The sequence below is a fragment of the Aphelocoma coerulescens genome, unplaced genomic scaffold (assembly GCF_041296385.1).
Source record: "Aphelocoma coerulescens isolate FSJ_1873_10779 unplaced genomic scaffold, UR_Acoe_1.0 HiC_scaffold_390, whole genome shotgun sequence".
NCBI lineage: Eukaryota > Metazoa > Chordata > Aves > Passeriformes > Corvidae > Aphelocoma > Aphelocoma coerulescens.
This window is the reverse complement of record NW_027183734.1, coordinates 33,849-56,099: the sequence shown is the minus strand read 5'-3', so window position 1 is coordinate 56,099 and position 22,251 is coordinate 33,849. Positions and strand designations below refer to the sequence as shown.

Sequence of the window (22,251 nt, the reverse complement as noted above, 5' to 3'; positions counted from 1 at the left end):
AATAAAATGGAATTAAAAAAAATCCAATTAAATGGAACCAATGGGATCGAAGGGATGGGATTGAATGGGATCAATGGGATCAAAGGGATGGGATCGAATGGAACCAATGGGATCAAAGGGATGGGACTGAATGGAATCAATGGGATCAAAGGGATGGGATTGGATGGAACCAATGGGATCAAAGGGATGGGGTTGAGTGGAACCAATGGGATCAAAGGGATGGGACTGAACGGAACCAATGGGATCAAAGGGATGGGATCGAATGGAACCAATGGGATCAAAGGGATGGGATCGAATGGAATCAATGGGATCAAAGGGATGGGACTGAATGGAATCAATGGGATCAAAGGGATGGGATCGGATGGAATCAATGGGATCAAAGGGATGGGACTGAATGGAATCAATGGGATCAAAGGGATGGGATCGGATGGAATCAATGGGATCAAAGGGATGGGACTGAATGGAACCAATGGGATCAAAGGGATGGGAGTGAATGGAATCAATGGGATCAAAGGGATGGGACGGAATGGGATCAATGGGATCAAAGGGATGGGATTGAATGGAACCAATGGGATTGAATGGAACCAATGGGATTGAATGGAACCAATGGGATCGAATGGAACCAATGGGATCAAAGGGATGGGATTGAATGGAACCAATGGGATCAAAGGGATGGGATTGAATGGAACCAATGGGATCAAAGGGATGGGGTTGAGTGGAACCAATGGGATCGAATGGAATCAATGGGATCAAAGGGATGGGATCGAAGGGAACCCATGGGATCAAAGGGATGGGATTGAATGGAACCAATGAGATCAAAGGGATGGGATTGAATGGAACCAATGGGATCGAATGGAACCAATGGGATCAAAGGGATGGGATTGAATGGAACCCATGGGATCGAATGGAACCAATGGGATCAAAGGGATGGGATCGAATGGAACCAATGGGATCAAAGGGATGGGACTGAATGGAACCAATGGGATCAAAGGGATGGGATCGAATGGAATCAATGGGATCAAAGGGATGGGACGGAATGGGATCAATGGGATCAAAGGGATGGGATTGAATGGAATCAATGGGATCGAATGGAACCAATGGGATCGAATGGAACCAATGGGATCAAAGGGATGGGACGGAATGGGATCAATGGGATCAAAGGGATGGGATTGAATGGAACCAATGGGATTGAATGGAACCAATGGGATCGAATGGAATCAATGGGATCAAAGGGATGGGGTTGAGTGGAACCAATGGGATTGAATGGAATCAATGGGATCGAATGGAATCAATGGGATCAAAGGGATGGGATCGAAGGGAACCAATGGGATCAAAGGGATGGGATTGAATGGAACCAATGAGATCAAAGGGATGGGATTGAATGGAACCAATGGGATCGAATGGAACCAATGGGATCAAAGGGATGGGATTGAATGGAACCCATGGGATCGAATGGAACCAATGGGATCAAAGGGATGGGATCGAATGGAACCAATGGGATCGAATGGAACCAATGGGATCAAAGGGATGGGATCGAATGGGATCAATGGGATCAAAGGGATGGGATCGAATGGAACCAATGGGATCAAAGGGATGGGAGTGAATGGAACCAATGGGATCAAAGGGATGGGATCGGATGGAACCAATGGGATCGAATGGAACCAATGGGATCAAAGGGATGGGATCGAATGGGATCAATGGGATCAAAGGGATGGGATCGAATGGAACCAATGGGATCAAAGGGATGGGAGTGAATGGAACCAATGGGATCAAAGGGATGGGATCGGATGGAACCAATGGGATCGAATGGAACCAATGGGATCAAAGGGATGGGATTGAATGGAACCAATGAGATCAACGGGATGGGATCGAATGGAATCAATGGGATCAAAGGGATGGGATTGAATGGAATCAATGGGATCAAAGGGATGGGATTGAATGGAACCAATGGGATCGAATGGAACCAATGGGATCAAAGGGATGGGATCGAATGGAATCAATGGGATCAAAGGGATGGGATTGAATGGAACCAATGGGATCAAAGGGATGGGATTAAATGGAACCAATGGGATCAAAGGGATGGGATCGAATGGAACCAATGGAAATGAAATGGAATCCAAGGATTGAAAGGATTGGAATCAATGGGATAGAACAGAGTGAAATAAATGGGATTAAATCAATTTAAAGAATGGAATCTATAGGAGGGAAACAATGGAATAAACTGAATGGAATAGAATGAAATAAATGGAATTAAATCAGGAAAATGGAATGGAATCAACAGAAGAGAAAAATTTGGAATAAATGGGATAGAATGGAAGGAAATAAATGGAATTAAATCAAATAAAATTGAGTTGAATCAATAGAAGAGAAAAAATTGGAATAGAATAGAATAGAACAGAACAGAATAGAATAGAATAGAATAGAATGGAATAAATGGAATTAAATCAATTAAAAAATGGAATCAATAGAAGAGAAAAAATTGGAATAGATGGGATGGAATGGAAGGAAATAAATGGAATTAAATCAGTAAAATTAAATGGGATCAATAGAAGAGAAATGATTGGAAGAAATGGAAATAAAGGGAATTAAATCAGTGAAATGGAATGGGATGAATTGATTGAAGTAGAATCAAACAAGAGAGAAAAGAATTCCAAAGGAAAAACATGGGAATAAAGAAAGAATTCCAAAGGGAAAAAATGAAATAAAGAAAGAATTCTAAAGGAAAAAAAAATGGGAATAAATAAAGAATTCTAATGGGAAAAAATGGGAATAAAGAAAGAATTCCAAAGGAAAAACATGGGATAAATGAAGAATTCCAAAGGAAAAAAAAATGGGAATAAAGAAAGAATTCTAAAGGGAAAAAATGGGAATAAATGAAGAATTCCAAAGGGAAAACATGGGAATAAAGAAAGAATTCCAAAGGAAGAAAATGGGAATAAAGGAAGAATTCCAAAGGAAAAAAATGAAATAAAGAATTCCAAAGGGAGGAAATGGGAATAAAGAAAGAATTCCAAAGGAAAAGATGCAATAAAGAATTCCAGAGGGAAAAAATGGGATAAATGAAGAATTCCAAAGGAAAAATATGGGAATAAAGAAAAAATTCCAAAGGAAATAAATGGGAATAAAGAAAGAATTCTAAAGGGAAAAAATGGGATAAATAAAGAATTCTAAAGGGAAAAATGGGAATAAGGAAAGAATTCCAAAGGAAAAAAATGCAATAAAGAATTCCAAAGGGAGGAAATGGGATCAATGAAGAACTCCAAAGGAAAAAATGGGATCAATGAAGAATTCCAAAGGAAAAACATGAAATAAATAATTCCAAAGGGAGAAAATAAGATAAAGAAAGAATTCCAAAGGGGAAAAAATGAAATAAAGAAAGAATTCTAAAGGGAAAAATGGGAATAAAGACAGAATTCTAAAGGAAAAAATGGGATAAAGAATTCCAAAGGGAAAAAAAAGGGAATAAAGAAAGAATTCCAAAGGAAAAAATGGGAATAAAGAATTCCAAAGGGAGGAAATGGGAATAAAGAAAGAATTCCAAAGGGGAAAAAATGAAACAAAGAAAGAATTCTAAAGGGAAAAAATGGGATAAAGAAAGAATTCCAAAGGAAAAAAATGGGAATAAAGAAAGAATTCCAAAGGGAAAAAATGAAATAAAGAAAGAATTCTAAAGGAAAAAAAATGGGAATAAATAAAGAATTCTAAAGGGAAAAAATGGGAATAAATGAAGAATTCCAAAGGAAAAAAAAATGGGAATAAAGAAAGAATTCCAAAGGGAAAGATGCAATAAAGAATTCCAAAGGGAGGAAATGGGATCAATGAAGAATTCCAAAGGAAAAAAAAAGGGAATAAAGAAAGAATTCCAAAGGAAAAAAAAATGGGATCAATGAAGAATTCCAAAGGGAAAAATGCAATAAAGAATTCCAAAGGGAAAAAAAAGGGAATAAAGAAAGAATTCTAAAGGGAAAAAATGGGAATAAATGAAGAATTCCAAAGGAAAAAAAAATGGGAATAAAGAAAGAATTCCAAAGGGAAAGATGCAATAAAGAATTCCAAAGGGAGGAAATGGGATCAATGAAGAATTCCAAAGGAAAAAAAAAGGGAATAAAGAAAGAATTCCAAAGGAAAAAAAATGGGAATAAAGAAAGAATTCCAAAGGAAAAAAAATGGGATCAATGAAGAATTCCAAAGGAAAAAAATGAAATAAATAATTCCAAAGGGAGAAAATAAGATAAAGAAAGAATTCCAAAGGGGAAAAAATGAAATAAAGAAAGAATTCTAAAGGAAAAAAAAATGGGAATAAAGAAAGAATTCTAAAGGGAAAAATGGGATAAAGAATTCCAAAGGGAGGAAATGGGATCAATGAAGAATTCCAAAGGAAAAAAAGGGATCAATGAAGAATTCCAAAGGGAGGAAAAGGGATCAATGAAGAATTCCAAAGGAAAAATGGGATCAATGAAGAATTCCAAAGGGAAAAAAAGGGGGATCAAGGCGAGAGTGGAAGCGGCAATGGGGTGGGCGGCAGCAGGAGAAGCCGATCGATCCATGGGATCAATGCACGGGGATGCAGCGGGATGGGGGAAAGCGGGAAGGGGGAATTCCGCTGGGGCGGGGGCTGGGAAAGGCACCGCGGCCGCTCCGTGGAAAGGCAGCCCTGTCCCAGTCCCTGTCCCAGTCCCAGTCCCAGTCCCAGTCACAGTCCCAATCCTAGTCCCAGTCCCAATCCTAGTCCCAGTCCCAATCCTAGTCCCAGTCCCAATCCCAGTCCCAGTCCCAGTCCCAGTCCCAATCCCAGTCCCAGTCCCAGTCCCAGTCCCTGTCCCAGTCCCAGTCCCAGTCCCTGTCCCTGTCCCAGTCCCAATCCCAGTCACAGTCCCAGTCCCAGTCACAGTCCCAATCCCAGTCACAGTCCCAATCCCAGTCCCTGTCCCTGTCCCAGTCCCAGTCCCAGTCCCAGTCCCTGTCCCTGTCCCAGTCCCAGTCCCAGTCCCAGTCCCAGTCCCTGTCCCTGTCCCTGTCCCAGTCCCTGTCCCTGTCCCAGTCCCAATCCCAATCCCAATCCCAATCTCAGTCTCAGTCCCAGTCCCAGTCTCAGTCCCAGTCCCAATCCCAGTCCCTGTCCCAGTCTCAGTCTCAAACTCTGTCCCAGTCCCAGTCCCAATCCCAGTCACAGTCCCAATCCCAGTCACAGTCCCAATCCCAGTCCCAATCCCAATCCCAATCCCAGTCCCAATCCTAATCTCAATCCCATTCCAGCTGTCCCAGAGGCACGGTCCCAATCCCAACCCCATTCCCGATCCCAAACCCATTCCCAATCCCAATCTCAGCCCCAATCTCAATCCCAATCTCAATGCCAATCCCAGTCCCAATCCCGATCCCAGTCCTAGTCTCAATCCCAATCCCAGTCCCAATCCCAATGCCAGTCTCAGTCCCAATCACAATCCCAATCTCAGTCCCAATCCCAATGCCAGTCCCAATCCCAACCCCATTCCCAATCCCAATCTCAGTCCCAATCCCAGTCCCAGTCCCAATCCCAGTCCCAATCCCAATCCCAGTCCCAGTCCCAATCGCAATCCCAGTCCCAGTCCCAGTCCCAATCCCAATCCCAATCTCAGTCCCAATCCCAATCCCAGTCCCAGTCCCAGTCCCAATCCCAATCCCAGTCCCAGTCCCAATCCCAAACTCAGTCCCAGTCCCAATCCCAGTCCCAGTCCCAATCCCAATCCCAGTCACAGTCCCAATCCCAGTCCCAATCCCAATCCCAATCCCAGTCCCAATCCCAATGCCAATCCTAATCTCAATCCCATTCCAGCTGTCCCAGAGGCACGGTCCCAATCCCAACCCCATTCCCGATCCCAAACCCATTCCCAATCCCAATCTCAGCCCCAATCTCAATCCCAATCTCAATGCCAATCCCAGTCCCAATCCCGATCCCAGTCCTAGTCTCAATCCCAATCCCAGTCCCAATCCCAATGCCAGTCTCAGTCCCAATCACAATCCCAATCTCAGTCCCAATCCCAATGCCAGTCCCAATCCCAACCCCATTCCCAATCCCAATCTCAGTCCCAATCCCAGTCCCAGTCCCAATCCCAGTCCCAATCCCAATCCCAGTCCCAGTCCCAATCCCAATCTCAGTCCCAGTCCCAGTCCCAATCCCAATCCCAATGCCAATCTCAGTCCTTATCCCAGTCCCAATCGCAATCCCAGTCCCAGTCTCAATCCCAGTCTCAGTCGCAACCCCATTCCCAATCCCAATCCCAGTCCCAATCCCAATGCCAATCTCAGTCCCAATCCCAATCCAAATCCCATTCCAGCTGTCCCAGAGGCACAGTCCCAATCCCAGTCCTAGTCTCAATCCCAGTCCCAGTCTCAGTCCCAGTCCCAATCCCAATCCCAATCTCAATCTCAATCCCATTCCAGCTGTCCCAAAGGCACGGTCCCAATCCCAACCCCATTCCCAATCCCAACCCCATTCCCAATCCCAGTCCCAATCCCAATGCCAATCTCAGTCCTTATCCCAGTCCCAATCCCAATCCCAATCCCAGTCCCAGTCTCAATCCCAATCTCCGTCCCAATCCCAATCCCTGTCCCAATCCCAATGCCAGTCTCAGTCCCAATCCCAGTCCCAGTCCCAGTCCCAATGCCAAACCCAATCCCAATCCCAATCCCAGTCCCAATCCCATTCCAGCTGTCCCAGAGGCACGTTCCCAATCCCAGTCCCAATCCCAAACCCAGTCCCAATCCCAACCCCAATCCCATTCCCATTGCCATTCCAGCTGTCCCACTGGCATGTTCCCAATCCCAATCCCACTCCCATTCCCATTCCCATTCCCATTCCCATTCCCATTCCCAATCCCATTCCCATTCCCAATCCCATTCCCATTCCCATTCCCATTGCCACTCCAGCTCCCACTGGGATATTCCTGTCCCACTGGGACACTCCCATTCCCATTCCCTTTCCCATTCCAGCTCCCACTGGGATGTTCCTGTCCCACTGGGACACTCCCATTCCCATTCCAGCTGTCCCACTGGGATGTTCCTGTCCCACTGGGACACTCCCATTCCCATTCCCATTCCCATTCCCATTCCCATTCCAGCTGTACCACTGGGATATTCCTGTCCCACTGGGACGTTCCCATTCCCATTCCAGCTGTCCCACTGGGATGTTCCTGTCCCACTGGGACACTCCCATTCCCATTCCAGCTGTACCACTGGGATGTTCCTGTCCCACTGGGACACTCCCAATCTCATTCCAGCTCCCACTGGGATGTTCCTGTCCCACTGGGACACTCTCATTCCCATTCCCATTCCCATTCCAGCTGTACCACTGGGATGTTCCTGTCCCACTGGGACACTCCCATTCCCATTCCAGCTGTACCACTGGGATGTTCCTGTCCCACTGGGACACTCCCATTCCCATTCCAGCTGTCCCACTGGGACACTCCCATCCCCACCCCACCCCACGGAGCAGCTCCCACTGGGATGTTCCTGTCCCACTGGGACACTCCCATTCCCATTCCCATTCCCATTCCCATTCCCATTCCCATTCCCATTCCCATTCCCATTCCCATTCCAGCTGTCCCACTGGGATGTTCCTGTCCCACTGGGACACTCCCATTCCCATTCCCATTCCCATTCCCATTCCAGCTGTACCACTGGGATGTTCCTGTCCCACTGGGACACTCCCATTCCCATTCCCATTCCCATTCCCATTCCAGCTGTACCACTGGGATGTTCCTGTCCCACTGGGACGCTCCCATTCCCATTCCAGCTGTACCACTGGGATGTTCCTGTCCCACTGCGACGCTCCCATTCCCATTCCAGCTCCCACTGGGATGTTCCTGTCCCACTGGGACACTCCCATTTCCATTCCCATTCCAGCTCCCACTGGGATGTTCCTGTCCCACTGGGACGCTCCCATTCCCATTCCAGCTGTACCACTGGGATATTCCTGTCCCACTGGGACACTCCCATTCCCATTCCAGCTGTACCACTGGGATGTTCCTGTCCCACTGGGACGCTCCCATTCCCATTCCAGCTGTACCACTGGGATGTTCCTGTCCCACTGGGACGCTCCCATTCCCATTCCAGCTGTCCCACTGGGATGTTCCTGTCCCACTGGGACACTCCCATTCCCATTCCAGCTGTACCACTGGGATGTTCCTGTCCCACTGGGACGCTCCCATCCCATCCCCACCCCACCCCACCCCACCCCACCCCACCCCCCCCGGGCGCAGCTCCCGCCCCGCCCCGCCCCGCCGGGCCGCTCACCATCAGGGAATGCCGGTTGGCCGAGAGCAGCCCGGTGCCGTAGCCCGAGGCCAGGCCGGCCATGGCGCCGTTGTGGGCGGCTCCCAGCAGCCCGTGCACGTCTCCGTGGGCGCCGGCCATGGCGGGCGCCGGCCCCACCGCGTGGTTCCGCAGCACGTGGATGGCGTCGTCCAGGCGCTCCAGGCGGTCCTCGATGCGGCTCTGCTGCGCGCCGGGAGGGAAAAGCGGCACCGGCGTCAGCGCGGCGCCCAGCCGGCGGGGCGGGAGTCCCCGCCCAGCCCCACCGCCGCGGGCTCCGGGGGCGGCCGGAACGCTCGGGATCGAACCCGCGGGGTCGAATCCGCGGGATCGAAGCCGTGGGGTCGAACCCTCGGGGTGGAATCCTTAGGGGTGAACCCTTGGGATTGAACCCTTGGGATGGAATCCTCGGGGTTGAATCCTTGGGATTGAACCCGTGGGGTCGAATCCTCAGGGTGGAATCCTTAGGGGTGAATCCTTGGGATTGAACCCGTGGGATGGAATCCTCGGGGTTGAATCCTTGGGATTGAACCCGTGGGGTCGAATCCTCAGGGTGGAATCCTTAGGGGTGAATCCTTAGGGGTGAATCCGTGGGATTGAACCCTTGGGGTTGAATCCTTGGGATGGAATCCTTGGGGTTGAATCCTTAGGGTTGAATCCTTAGGGGTGAATCCTTAGGGGTGAACCCTTGGGATTGAACCCTTGGGGTCGAATCCTTGGGGTTGAATCCTTGGGGTTGAATCCTCAGGGGTGAATCCTTAGGGGTGAATCCGTGGGATTGAACCCTTGGGGTCGAATCCTTGGGGTCGAATCCTTGGGGTTGAATCCTCAGGGGTGAATCCTTAGGGGTGAATCCGTGGGATTGAACCCTTGGGGTCGAATCCTTGGGATGGAATCCTTGGGGTTGAATCCTCAGGGGTGAATCCTTAGGGGTGAATCCATGGGATTGAACCCATGGGATGGAATCCTTGGGGTTGAATCCTTAGGGGTGAATCCGTGGGATCAAACCCGTGGGGTCGAACCCTCGGGGTGGAATCCTTAGGGGTGAATCCATGGGATTGAACCCTTGGGGTCGAATCCTCGGGATCGAACCCTCGGGGTGGAATCCTTAGGGGTGAACCCTTGGGACTGAACCCTTGGGGTTGAATCCTTGGGATGGAATCCTTGGGGTTGAATCCTTAGGGGTGAATCCTTAGGGGTGAATCCGTGGGATCAAACCCGTGGGGTCGAACCCTCGGGGTTGAATCCTTAGGGGTGAATCCGTGGGATTGAACCCTCGGGATTGAATCATCGGGGTTGAATCCTCGGGATTGAATCCTCGGGATTGAATCCTCAGGGGTTGAATCCATGGGATTGAATCCTCAGGATTGAACCCTCGGGATTGAACCCTCAGGATGGAATCTATGGGATTGAATCCTCGGGATTGAACCCTCGGGACTGAACCCTCAGGATGGAATCTATGGGATTGAATCCTTGGGATTGAACCCTCGGGATTGAACCCTCAGGATGGAACCCTCAGGACTGAACCCTCGGGATTGAACCTTTGGGATTGAACCTTTGGGATTGAACCCTCGGGATTGAATCCTCAGGGGTTGAATCCATGGGATTGAACCCTCGGGATTGAACCCTCAGGATTGAACCTTTGGGATTGAACCCTTGGGATTGAACCCTCAGGATTGAACCCTTGGGATTGAACCCTCAGGACTGAACCCTCGGGATTGAACCCTCGGGATTGAACCCTTGGGATTGAACCTTTGGGATTGAACCCTCAGGATTGAACCCTCGGGATGGAACCCTCAGGATGGAATCCATGGGATTGAACCCCTGGGATTGAACCTTTGGGATTGAACCCTTGGGATTGAACCCTCAGGATTGAACCCTTGGGATTGAACCCTCAGGACTGAACCCTCGGGATTGAACCCTCGGGATTGAACCCTCGGGATTGAACCCTCGGGATTGAACCCTTGGGATTGAACCCTCAGGACTGAACCCTCGGGATTGAACCCTTGGGATTGAACCCTTGGGATTGAACCTTTGAGATTGAACCCTTGGGATTGAACCTTTGGGATTGAACCCTCGGGATTGAACCCTCGGGATGGAACCCTTGGGACTGATGGAACCCTTGGGACAGAACCTTCAGGGTTTGATCTTTAGGATCCTTCGACTTCCCTGGGGATTTTCCCTCCCTTCCCCCTCCCTGCCCCGCCCTCCCTCCCCCTCTCCCGTTTATTTTTAAGGAATTCTTGCTTCCCTAAGGCCGCGCTTCGGGACGGGGAACACGAGGGGCAGCTTGGATTTTCATGGGCAGAACAGGTTCAACGATTCCTCATGAACGGAAATCGGGCCGGGCCAGCGGAGCCCTCGAGGTCTGGGCAGAGTTTGCGCGAGGTCGGAACGGAAGCGGGATTGAAGCCGGAATTCCGAACCCGGCATTCCGAACCCGGCATTCCAAACCCGGCATCCCGAACCCGGAATTCCGAACCCGGCATTCCGAACCCGGCATCCCGAACCTGGAATTCCGAACCCGGCATCCCGAACCCGGCATTCCGAACCCGGCATCCTGAACCTGGCATCCTGAGCCCGGAATTCCGAACCCGGCATTCCGAACCCGGCATTCCGAACCCGGCATCCCGAACCCGGAATTCCGAACCCGGCATCCCGAACCCGGCATCCCAAACCCGGCATTCCGAACCCGGCATCCCGAACCCGGAATTCCGAACCCGGCATCCCGAACCCGGCATTCCGAACCCGGCATTCCGAACCCGGCAACGGCAACCAACAAGAACCCGAAGAACAGCAAAAAAAAAAAAAAGGAGCGGAAGGAGAGGAATGAATCCGAGTTTCCGTCGCGGTTCGGCTCCGAGCGCCCTTTTCCTCCCCACCCCCACCCCCACCCCCCGCCAGCTGATCCCGGGATCGCACGGACGCAGAGGGAGAGGAGCCGGCGGCTCCTGCGGGGGGTCCTACGGGGAGAATTCCCGTGGGATGGGGAACCTCAGCAGGAGCATCCCCAAGGGACGGAGATCATGGAGAACCTCCACAGGAGCATTCCCAAGGGATGGAGATCCCGGGATCTCCACAGGACCATTCCCAAGGGATGGAGATCCCAGGATCTCCACAGGACCATTCCCAGGGAATGGAGATCCCGGGATCTCCACAGGACCATTCCCAAGGGATGGAGAACCTCAACAGGAGCATTCCCAGGGAATGGGGATCCTGGGATCTCCACAGGACCATTCCCAAGGGATGAAGAACCTGGAGAACCTCCACAGGACCATTCCCAAGGGATGGAGAAGCTGGAGAACCTCCACAGGATCATTCCCAAGGGATGGAGATCCTGGAGAACCTCCACAGGACCATTCCCAAGGGATGGAGAACCTCAACAGGAGCATTCCCAGGGAATGGAGATCCCGGGATCTCCACAGGACCATTCCCAAGGGATGGAGGACCTGGAGAACCTCCACAGGATCATTCCCAAGGGATGGAGATCCTGGAGAACCTCCACAGGACCATTCCCAAGGGATGGAGAACCTCAACAGGAGCATTCCCAGGGAATGGAGATCCCGGGATCTCCACAGGACCATTCCCAAGGGATGGAGAAGCTGGAGAACCTCCACAGGATCATTCCCAAGGGATGGAGATCCTGGAGAACCTCCACAGGACCATTCCCAAGGGATGGAGAACCTCAACAGGAGCATTCCCAGGGAATGGAGATCTCGGGATCTCCACAGGACCATTCCCAAGGGATGGAGAACCTCAACAGGAGCATTCCCAGGGAATGGGGATCCTGGGATCTCCACAGGACCATTCCCAAGGGATGAAGAACCTGGAGAACCTCCACAGGACCATTCCCAAGGGATGGAGAAGCTGGAGAACCTCCACAGGATCATTCCCAAGGGATGGAGATCCTGGAGAACCTCCACAGGACCATTCCCAAGGGATGGAGAACCTCAACAGGAGCATTCCCAGGGAATGGAGATCCCGGGATCTCCACAGGACCATTCCCAAGGGATGGAGGACCTGGAGAACCTCCACAGGACCATTCCCAAGGGATGGAGATCCCGGGATCTCCACAGGACCATTCCCAAGGGATGGAGATCCTGGAGAACCTCCACAGGACCATTCCCAAGGGATGGAGGACCTGGAGAACCTCCACAGGACCATTCCCAAGGGATGGAGAACCTCAACAGGAGCATTCCCAGGGAATGGGGATCCTGGGATCTCCACAGGACCATTCCCAAGGGATGGAGATCCCGGGATCTCCACAGGACCATTCCCAAGGGATGGAGAACCTCAACAGGAGCATTCCCAGGGAATGGGGATCCTGGGATCTCCACAGGACCATTCCCAAGGGATGAAGAACCTGGAGAACCTCCACAGGACCATTCCCAAGGGATGGAGAAGCTGGAGAACCTCCACAGGATCATTCCCAAGGGATGGAGATCCTGGAGAACCTCCACAGGACCATTCCCAAGGGATGGAGAACCTCAACAGGAGCATTCCCAGGGAATGGAGATCCCGGGATCTCCACAGGACCATTCCCAAGGGATGGAGGACCTGGAGAACCTCCACAGGACCATTCCCAAGGGATGGAGAACCTCCACAGGACCATTCCCAAGGGATGGAGAACCTCCACAGGACCATTCCCAAGGGATGGAGATCCCAGGATCTCCACAGGACCATTCCCAGGGAGAACCTCCACAGGACCATTCCCAAGGGATGGAGATCCCGGGATCTCCACAGGACCATTCCCAAGGGATGGAGATCCTGGAGAACCTCCACAGGACCATTCCCAAGGGATGGAGAACCTCAACAGGAGCATTCCCAGGGAATGGGGATCCTGGGATCTCCACAGGACCATTCCCAAGGGATGGAGATCCCGGGATCTCCACAGGAGCATTCCCAAGGGATGGAGAACCTCAACAGGAGCATTCCCAAGGGATGGAGATCCCGGGATCTCCACAGGACCATTCCCAAGGGATGGAGAAACTGGGATCTCCTCAGGACCATTCCCAAGGGATGGAGAAACTGGGATCTCCACAGGACCATTCCCAGGGAGAACCTCCACAGGACCATTCCCAAGGGATGGAGATCCCAGGATCTCCACAGGACCATTCCCAGGGAGAACCTCCACAGGACCATTCCCAAGGGATGGAGATCCCGGGATCTCCACAGGACCATTCCCAAGGGATGGAGATCCTGGAGAACCTCCACAGGACCATTCCCAAGGGATGGAGAACCTCAACAGGAGCATTCCCAGGGAATGGGGATCCTGGGATCTCCACAGGACCATTCCCAAGGGATGGAGATCCCGGGATCTCCACAGGAGCATTCCCAAGGGATGGAGAACCTCAACAGGAGCATTCCCAAGGGATGGAGATCCCGGGATCTCCACAGGACCATTCCCAAGGGATGGAGAACCTGGGGATCTCCACAGGACCATTCCCAAGGGATGGAGATCCCAGGATCTCCACAGGACCATTCCCAGGGAGAACCTCCACAGGACCATTCCCAGGGAATGGAGATCCCGGGATCTCCACAGGACCATTCCCAGGGAATGGAGATCCCGGGATCTCCACAGGACCATTCCAATGGGACACAGATCCTGGAGCTCCTCAGCCGAGATCTCCACCATCTTCCCACCGCTCTCCCAAGCCCCCGGCAGGCCCCGGATGTTGGTGGGAAAGGCTGGAGATCTCTGGGATCCATCGGGATTAGGATTTCCCTGCAAGAGCAGTCCAGGCTGATCCCGAATTCCGGCAAATTCCCGACTCTTCCCACCGAGACCACGAGGTGGCCAGGAGGCCACCAGGACACCGGAGGCTCCAAATGCCAGCCACATCCCAGCCAGGGACGCTTGGGCCACCGGAACTGCCGGCGGAGAGGCCATCACCTCCAGCATTCCATGGGATCCCTGATCCTCATTCCATGGGATCCCTGACCTTCATTCCATGGGATCCCTGATCCTCATTCCATGGGATCCCTGACCTTCATTCCATGGGATCCCTGATCCTCATTCCATGGGATCCCTGACCTTCATTCCAAGGGATCCCTGACCTTCATTCCAAGGGATCCCTGACCTTCATCTCCTCACTCCATGGGATCCCTGACCTTCATTCCAAGGGATCCCTGACCTTCATCTCCTCATTCCATGGGATCCCTGACCCTCATTCCATGGGATCCCTGATCTTCATCTCCTCATTCCATGAGGATCCCTGACCCTCATCCCCTCACTCCGGGATCACTCCCAGCTCCATGAGGATCCCTGACCCTCATCCCCTCACTCCGGGATCACTCCCAGCTCCATGAGGATCCCTGACCCTCATCCCCTCACTCCGGGATCACTCCCAGCTCCGTGAGGATCCCTGACCCTCATTCCATGAGGATCCCTGACCCTCATCCCCTCACTCCGGGACCACTCCCAGCTCCATGAGGATCCCTCACCCTCATCCCCTCACTCCGGGATCACTCCCAGCTCCGTGAGGATCCCTGACCCTCATTCCATGAGGATCCCCGACCCTCATCCCCTCACTCTGGGATCACTCCCAGCTCCGTGAGGATCCCTGACCTTCATCCCCTCACTCCAGGATCACTCCCAGCTCCATGAGGATCCCTGACCCTCATTCCATGAGGATCCCTGACCCTCATCCCCTCACTCCGGGATCACTCCCAGCTCCATGAGGATCCCTGACCCTCATTCCATGAGGATCCCTGACCTTCATCCCCTCACTCCGGGATCACTCCCAGCTCCGTGAGGATCCCTGACCCTCATTCCATGAGGATCCCTGACCTTCATCCCCTCACTCCAGGATCACTCCCAGCTCCGTGAGGATCCCTGACCCTCATTCCATGAGGATCCCTGACCTTCATCCCCTCACTCCAGGATCACTCCCAGCTCCGTGAGGATCCCCGACCCTCATCCCCTCACTCCGGGATCACTCCCAGCTCCATGAGGATCCCTAACCTCCCTCACCCCGCTCCGTCCTGCATCGTCCCCTTCCCGTCCCTCCTGCTCCCGGCGCTCCCTCGCCCGCGAGGCTCCGAGGCGGCACCGGCGGCACCGGCAAAGGCCGAGCAACCGAGGGGGGTCGTTAAGAGCGCTGCGTTAATGAGAGCCGCCGGCCGAGCGCGGCGCTAATGAAGACATACCAAGGAGTGTAAGGGACCTTCATAATTGGGAGATGATGACGCTTGACCTCCATTCCTAGACCAAACAGCTGTTCCTGCTAACAAGTAAAACCGGAATTACCGTTAGAACTCGGCCCAGCAAATCCCCTCCTCCGGCTTTCGCCCACTTCCGCAGGCCACCCAAGGGTCGGGCTAAGCCGGGCTGCGCTGAGCCGGGCTGCGCTGAGCCGGGCTGCGCTGAGCCGGGCTGCGCTGAGTTGGGCTGCTCTAAGCCAGGCTGTGCTAAGCCAGGCTGCGCTAAGCCAGGCTTTTCCCAACGCTTCCATGGATATCTAGGCCGTAGTTTGGGATCTTCCGGGCATCCCCACAGGGAACGAGCCCGGCTAGGCTGGAGCTCGTGGCCGATCTTTTTGTCTCCGGCCTCGTTCCGATCCCCGCTCCGGGCGTTTGGGACGATCGGGGGGCACGAGGCGGCTTTGGGGGCGAACCTGCCGATCTTGGCAATAAAGGCTCAAATCCCGAAATCCTGGGGGATCCTGGAATGCTTGGGCTTGGAAGGGACCTTTAAAGGTCAGCGCTCGACGCTTCCAGCTCTTGCCGAGATCCGCTCCTTTGCCGGGCTGCCGGCGCTGCCTTCCGCCCTCTTCCCCCAATTCTCAGGGAATTGCTCCCCCTGCCTCAAGGAAAAGCAAGGAGGGGCTGGGCGGTCTAAAGTTTGGGATAATCAGGGAGAAATGCGGGTGGGAAGCTGCTCCGGGAGCTCCCTGTGCCACCTGCCGGCTCTGCGGGATGGAGGCGGATGCGGGATTCTCCCGGATCGTCCTGCGCCCTTCCCGGAGGGGCTCGTCCCTGCGGGATCCTGCCGGGATTCCCGGGACGGATCCCAGCTTTCCCTGCCGTTCAAACAGCGGGATTCTGCACAGGTGGGATCCACGCTTGGCCTCGAGGAGAGGGATTTTCCAGAGGGGTGGGATGAGCAGGTGAACCCTCACGGATTAAAACTTGGGAATTCTAACTGCAGGGAATATCCCAAAGGCCTGGTTTGTTCCCTTGGGATTTGTTCCCTTGGGACGATCCCGAGTCGAGCGGGTTTGGGGAAAACCTACAAACGCTGGCGAGAAAAATCCCCCAAATCCTGCAATCCTGGAATGCTTGGGCTTGGAAAGGGACCTTTAAAGGTCAATCCAGGATTCCTGGGCCACCCTGATCCTATAAAAATCCTCGCTGCTCTCCACATTCCCTGCATTCGCCTCGGAACCGTGGCGCCGCGGGCGATGCCGACTGCCCGGAATGAGGGAAGGACGGATCGAGCTTTCGGGAAGTTCTCTCCGCTGAGGGGATTTGGGATGCACGGCTGCCGGGCGGGACCTCATCCCGGCATCTCTTCCCAAAAAAAAAAAAAAAACCAAAAAACCAAAAAAACACCACACCACCAGCAAGCACTTAGGAAAACTTCAGTAAAAGAGAATGGAACAATACCTGAGAGAGAAGGGGGAGAACCGACAGGAGTTGAAGGATTTGATGAAAAGCTGTTGTTGGTGTGATCTGGAGAATAGATCTTCAAAAGATGAATCACAATTAATCTAAAGCCGACACATCCCGATGCCAAAAAAAAAAAGACCTTGGAATTCTTATGCATTCCCGACATTTCAAACGAGAGCAGGCCAGGCGCGAAAAGCCTCCCGGGTTGCGACGGAGCCCCCGGAATTCCGAGCTCCGAAAGGCTTCGTGCCGAGATGGGTCTCGTTAAGGAGATGCAGGAAGCTGCCCGCTTTGCCCTTGGGAAGGGATTCCCGGCGTTGGCGTGATCCCCCAGGGATCGCCCGGGACGCGTTCGTAAGCGGCTCGACTTCCTCGCGTGAACCGGCGTCATGAGAACTCGGAGGAACCCACTGTGCCCAGAAAATACCCGAATGCTCCCGGCTCCAAGGGCAGCGCTGCCGGCCGGGATAAGGGGAGCGGGCTTGGGGCTACTCGGGCTCCCGTTATCCCGGCCCAAGGCGGGAACCGCTGCCTTTAACCACGGGGAGCTGCCAGGAAATTCCGAAGGAATCCTGCGGCTGCGCGCCGGCCTCCCTCTCCCGTGGCAACGGGGGCCGAGCCTTCCCTCTTCCCATCCCTGAGCTGTCCCAACCCCCTTTTGCCCGGATGCTCCCCATTCCCGTGGATTCGCTGCTGGTCTCGGCCAACTCCAGCCGCCCCCAGGGGACTCCGACTGCGATTCCGAAGGGTGCAAACCGGGAATTCCAAAGGGTTTCCTTACAGAGGCGAGGGCTTTTCCCAGCGCGTCGCCGGTCTGCGAGCTGCCCGCGGCTCCGCTTCCTCTGTTGGCTGCGAAACACAGAATTCCCGCTCAGAATTCCCGCGGAATCCTCCCGGCTCCTCCCGGGTTTATTCCGCGGGGAAAAGCCGCCCTCGGATCCTTCCTTGGGATCCGGGGCTTTGTGTTTTCCCCGCAGCCTCGGCCGAGAGCTTTGGGAATGTCGGCGTCGCCTCATTTTTTCCGCCGGTCCCAGGTGGCTTTGGACACTTGCAGGGATGAGGGGAGCAGGGAATGAAATTTGGGAATTCCCTGGAGGAAGAGCACGGCAAATGACCCAGAGCTTCCCTCAGGGAACGAAAGGCACAGCCCCGATATTCCCGCTTGGAAAAGCCGAGCAGGAAAAGAGCAAATTCCTGGGAAAAGGGAATCGGCAACAGCTCATCCCCTTCCAACCCTTTTCCGCCGGCAGCGACGGGAAGAGCAAATCCCTCCGATTCCCAGCTGGAAGAAACATTCCCAGAATATGCCGGGCTCGCAGGAGCTTCGGGCCTCTCCCGGTTTTCCGGAGGGTCGGGAACGCTCACCCAGGATGGAGTCGGTGCCGTTGGCGGGCGGCGTGCACGAGGAGGCGCTGTAGTGGTTGGTGCCGCTCCGGTGGAACGTGGACATCGGCGGGAGGCTGGAGTTGATGTCGGCCGAGGAATGGGAGGGGTAGCTCTGGAAAAGCGGGAAAAGCGGGAATGGCGGCAGGTGGAGAGGAGGGAAGGGAGCTGCCGGAAGGGATTCGAGGGATGGCATTCGGCTGGCGGGGCGATGCCAAGGGGCCCTGGCACGGGCCGGGTGGGAATGCGGAGGGAAAGCGGGAATGGAACAATTTGGGATGGGAATGCAAACTGGGAATGGCACAATTCGGGGTGGGAATGCAGAGGGAAACTGGGAATGGCACAGGTTGGGATGGGAATGCAGAGGGGACTGGAAATGGCCCAGTCTGGGATGGGAATGCAAACCGGGAATGGCCCAGTTTGGGGTGGGAATGCAAACTGGGAATGGCACAGGTTGGGATGGGAATGCAAACTGGGAATGGCACAGGTTGGGATGGGAATGCAGAGGGAAACTGGGAATGGCCCAGTCTGGGATGGGAATGCAGAGGGAACTGGGAATGGAACAATTTGGGATGGGAATGCAAACTGGGAATGGCACAGTCTGCGATGGGAATGCAAACTGGGAATGGCCCAGTTTGGGATGGGAATGCAAACCGGGAATGGCCCAGTTTGGGATGGGAATGCAAACCGGGAATGGCCCAGTTTGGGGTGGGAATGCAAACTGGGAATGGCACAATTTGGGATGGGAATGCAGAGGGAAACTGGGAATGGCAGAGTTTGGGGTGGGAATGCAAACTGGGAATGGCACAATTCAGGGTGGGAATGCAGAGGGAAACTGGGAATGGAACAATTTGGAATGGGAATGCAAACTGGGAATGGCCCAGTTTGGGGTGGGAATGCAGAGGGAAACTGGGAATGGCCCAGTTTGGGATGGGAATGCAGAGGGAACTGGGAATGGCACAATTCGGGGTGGGAATGCAGAGGGAAACTGGGAATGGAACAATTTGGGATGGGAATGCAAACTGGGAATGGCACAGTCTGCGATGGGAATGCAAACTGGGAATGGCACAGGTTGGGATGGGAATGCAAACTGGGAATGGCCCAGTTTGGGATGGGAATGCAGAGGGAACTGGGAATGGCAGAGTTCGGGGTGGGAATGCAGAGGGGACTGGGAATGGAACAATTTGGGATGGGAATGCAAACTGGGAATGGCCCAGTCTGGGATGGGAATGCAAACTGGGAATGGCCCAGTCTGCGATGGGAATGCAAACTGGGAATGGCCCAGTTTGGGGTGGGAACGCAAACTGGGAATGGCACAGGTTGGGGTGGGAATGCAGAGGGAAACTGGGAATGGAACAGTTCGGGGTGGGAATGCAGAGGGAAACTGGGAATGGCCCAGTTTGGGATGGGAATGCAGAGGGAAAGTGGGAATGGCCCAGTCTGGGATGGGAATGCAAACTGGGAATGGCTCAGTTTGGGATGGGAATGCAAACTGGGAATGGCACAGTTTGGGGTGGGAATGCAGAGGGGACTGGGAATGGCCCAGTTTGGGATGGGAATGCAGAGGGGAACTGGGAATGGCCCAGTCTGGGATGGGAATGCAAACTGGGAATGGCCCAGTTTGGGATGGGAATGCAGAGGGAAAGTGGGAATGGCAAAGTCTGGGATGGGAATGCAGAGGGGAACTGGGAATGGCCCAGTCTGGGATGGGAATGCAAACTGGGAATGGCACAATCTGGGATGGGAATGCAGAGAGAAAGTGGGAATGGCCCAGTTTGGGATGGGAATGCAGAGGGAAACTGGGAATGGCCCAGTTTGGGATGGGAATGCAGAGGGAAAGTGGGAATGGCAAAGTCTGGGGTGGGAATGCAGAGGGGACTGGGAATGGAACAATTTGGGATGGGAATGCAAACTGGGAATGGCACAGTCTGCGATGGGAATGCAAACTGGGAATGGCCCAGTTTGGGGTGGGAATGCAAACTGGGAATGGCCCAGTTTGGGCTGGGAGTGCAGAGTGGACTGGGAATGGCCCAGTTTGGGGTGGGAGTACCCGGTTTCTCCGGGAATCCGGCTCCGTACCAGGCGCTCGTGCGGGTGCAGGCTGCAGTAGCTGCCGGCCTGGCCGAGGTGGGAGGAGCCGCCCAACATTCCCCCGTAGCCGGCCTGGTTCATCCCGCTCGACGAGCTCCAGGGATCGCTGCCGTGGTGGCCATCTGCAAGAGGGAAAGGTGGGAATGGCACCGGGAACGGAGCCGGGAACGGGGAGCGGGGAGGGGGAGTGGGAATGGGGAGTGGGAATGGGAATGGGAATGGGAATGGGAATGGGAATGGGGATGGGGAGTGGGAATGGGGAATGGAGGTGGGAATGGGGAGTGGAGGTGGGAATGGGGAATGGAGGTGGGAATGGGGAATGGAGCTGAGAATGGGAATGGGGAATGGGGAATGGGAATGGGGAATGGAGCTGGGAATGGAGCCGGGAATGGAGCTGGGAATGGGGAATGGAGCTGGGAATGGGGAATGGAGGTGGGAATGGAGGTGGGAATGGGAATGGGGAATGGGGAATGGGAATGGGGAATGGAGCTGGGAATGGAGCTGGGAATGGAGGTGGGAATGGGGAATGGGAATGGGGAATGGGGAATGGAGGTGGGAATGGAGAGTGGGGAATGGGAATGGGGAATGGGGAATGGAGGTGGGAATGGAGAGTGGGGAATGGGAATGGGGAATGGGGAATGGAGGTGGGAATGGAGAGTGGGGAATGGGAATGGGGAATGGAGAGTGGGGAATGGGAATGGGGAATGAACTGGGAATGGGGAATGGGGAGTGGAGGTGGGAATGGGGAATGGGGAGTGGGGAATGGAGGTGGGAATGGAGCTGGGAATGGGGAATGGAGCTGGGAATGGGGAATGGAGCTGGGAATGGAGGTGGGAATGGGGAATGGAACTGGGAATGGGGAATGGGGAATGGGAATGGGGAATGGAGCTGGGAATGGAGCTGGGAATGGAGCTGGGAATGGGGAATGGGAATGGGGAATGGAGCTGGGAATGGAGGTGGGAATGGGGAATGGGAATGGGGAATGGGGAATGGAGGTGGGAATGGGGAGTGGGGAATGGGAATGGGGAATGGAGAGTGGGGAATGGGAATGGGGAATGGGAATGGGGAATGGGGAGTGGGGAATGGGAATGGGGAATGGGAATGGGGAATGGAGCTGGGAATGGAGCTGGGAATGGAGCTGGGAATGGGGAATGGGAATGGGAATGGGGAATGGGGAATGGAGGTGGGAATGGGGAGTGGGGAATGGGAATGGGGAAGGGGGAATGGGGAATGGGGAATGGAGCTGGGAATGGGGCTGGGAATGGAGCTGGGAATGGGAATGGGGATGGGGAGTGGGAATGGGGAATGGGGAGTGGGCAGTGGGAATGGGGAGTGGAGGTGGGAATGGGAATGGGAATGGGAATGGGGATGGGAATGGGAATGGGGATGGGGAGTGGGAATGGGGAATGGGGAGTGGGGAGTGGGAATGGGGAGTGGAGGTGGGAATGGGGAATGGAGGTGGGAATGGGGAATGGAGGTGGGAATGGGGAATGGGGAGGGGGGAGTGGGAATGGGGAATGGAGGTGGGAATGGGGAATGGAGGTGGGAATGGGGAATGGAGCTGAGAATGGGAATGGGGAATGGGGAATGGGAATGGGGAATGGAGCTGGGAATGGAGCCGGGAATGGAGCTGGGAATGGGGAATGGAGCTGGGAATGGGGAATGGAGGTGGGAATGGAGGTGGGAATAGGAATGGGGAATGGGGAATGGGAATGGGGAATGGAGCTGGGAATGGAGCTGGGAATGGAGGTGGGAATGGGGAATGGGAATGGGGAATGGGGAATGGAGGTGGGAATGGAGAGTGGGGAATGGGAATGGGGAATGGGGAATGGAGGTGGGAATGGAGAGTGGGGAATGGGAATGGGGAATGGGGAATGG

At 53.9% G+C, this 22,251-nt stretch overlaps 1 protein-coding gene across 6 annotated transcripts in view; it reads right to left on the bottom strand.

The window, feature by feature from the left end:
- LOC138101678 (transcription factor 4) overlaps positions 1 to 22,251 on the bottom strand; it is an 84,823-nt gene that overhangs the window by 29,797 nt on the left and 32,775 nt on the right. For 3 of the 6 annotated variants that reach the window (XM_068999457.1, XM_068999452.1, XM_068999455.1), the window contains exons 3-8: positions 20,362 to 20,495; positions 18,265 to 18,397; positions 17,681 to 17,748; positions 16,897 to 16,975; positions 15,439 to 15,515; positions 8,272 to 8,475 (exon numbers count right to left, since the gene is read on the bottom strand). In XM_068999457.1, the coding sequence (XP_068855558.1) occupies positions 8,272 to 8,475; positions 15,439 to 15,515; positions 16,897 to 16,975; positions 17,681 to 17,748; positions 18,265 to 18,397; positions 20,362 to 20,495 (695 nt within the window). The remainder of the gene's footprint in view (positions 1 to 8,271; positions 8,476 to 15,438; positions 15,516 to 16,896; positions 16,976 to 17,680; positions 17,749 to 18,264; positions 18,398 to 20,361; positions 20,496 to 22,251) is intronic. The other 3 variants (XM_068999454.1, XM_068999456.1, XM_068999453.1) reach the window with 2 other exon arrangements.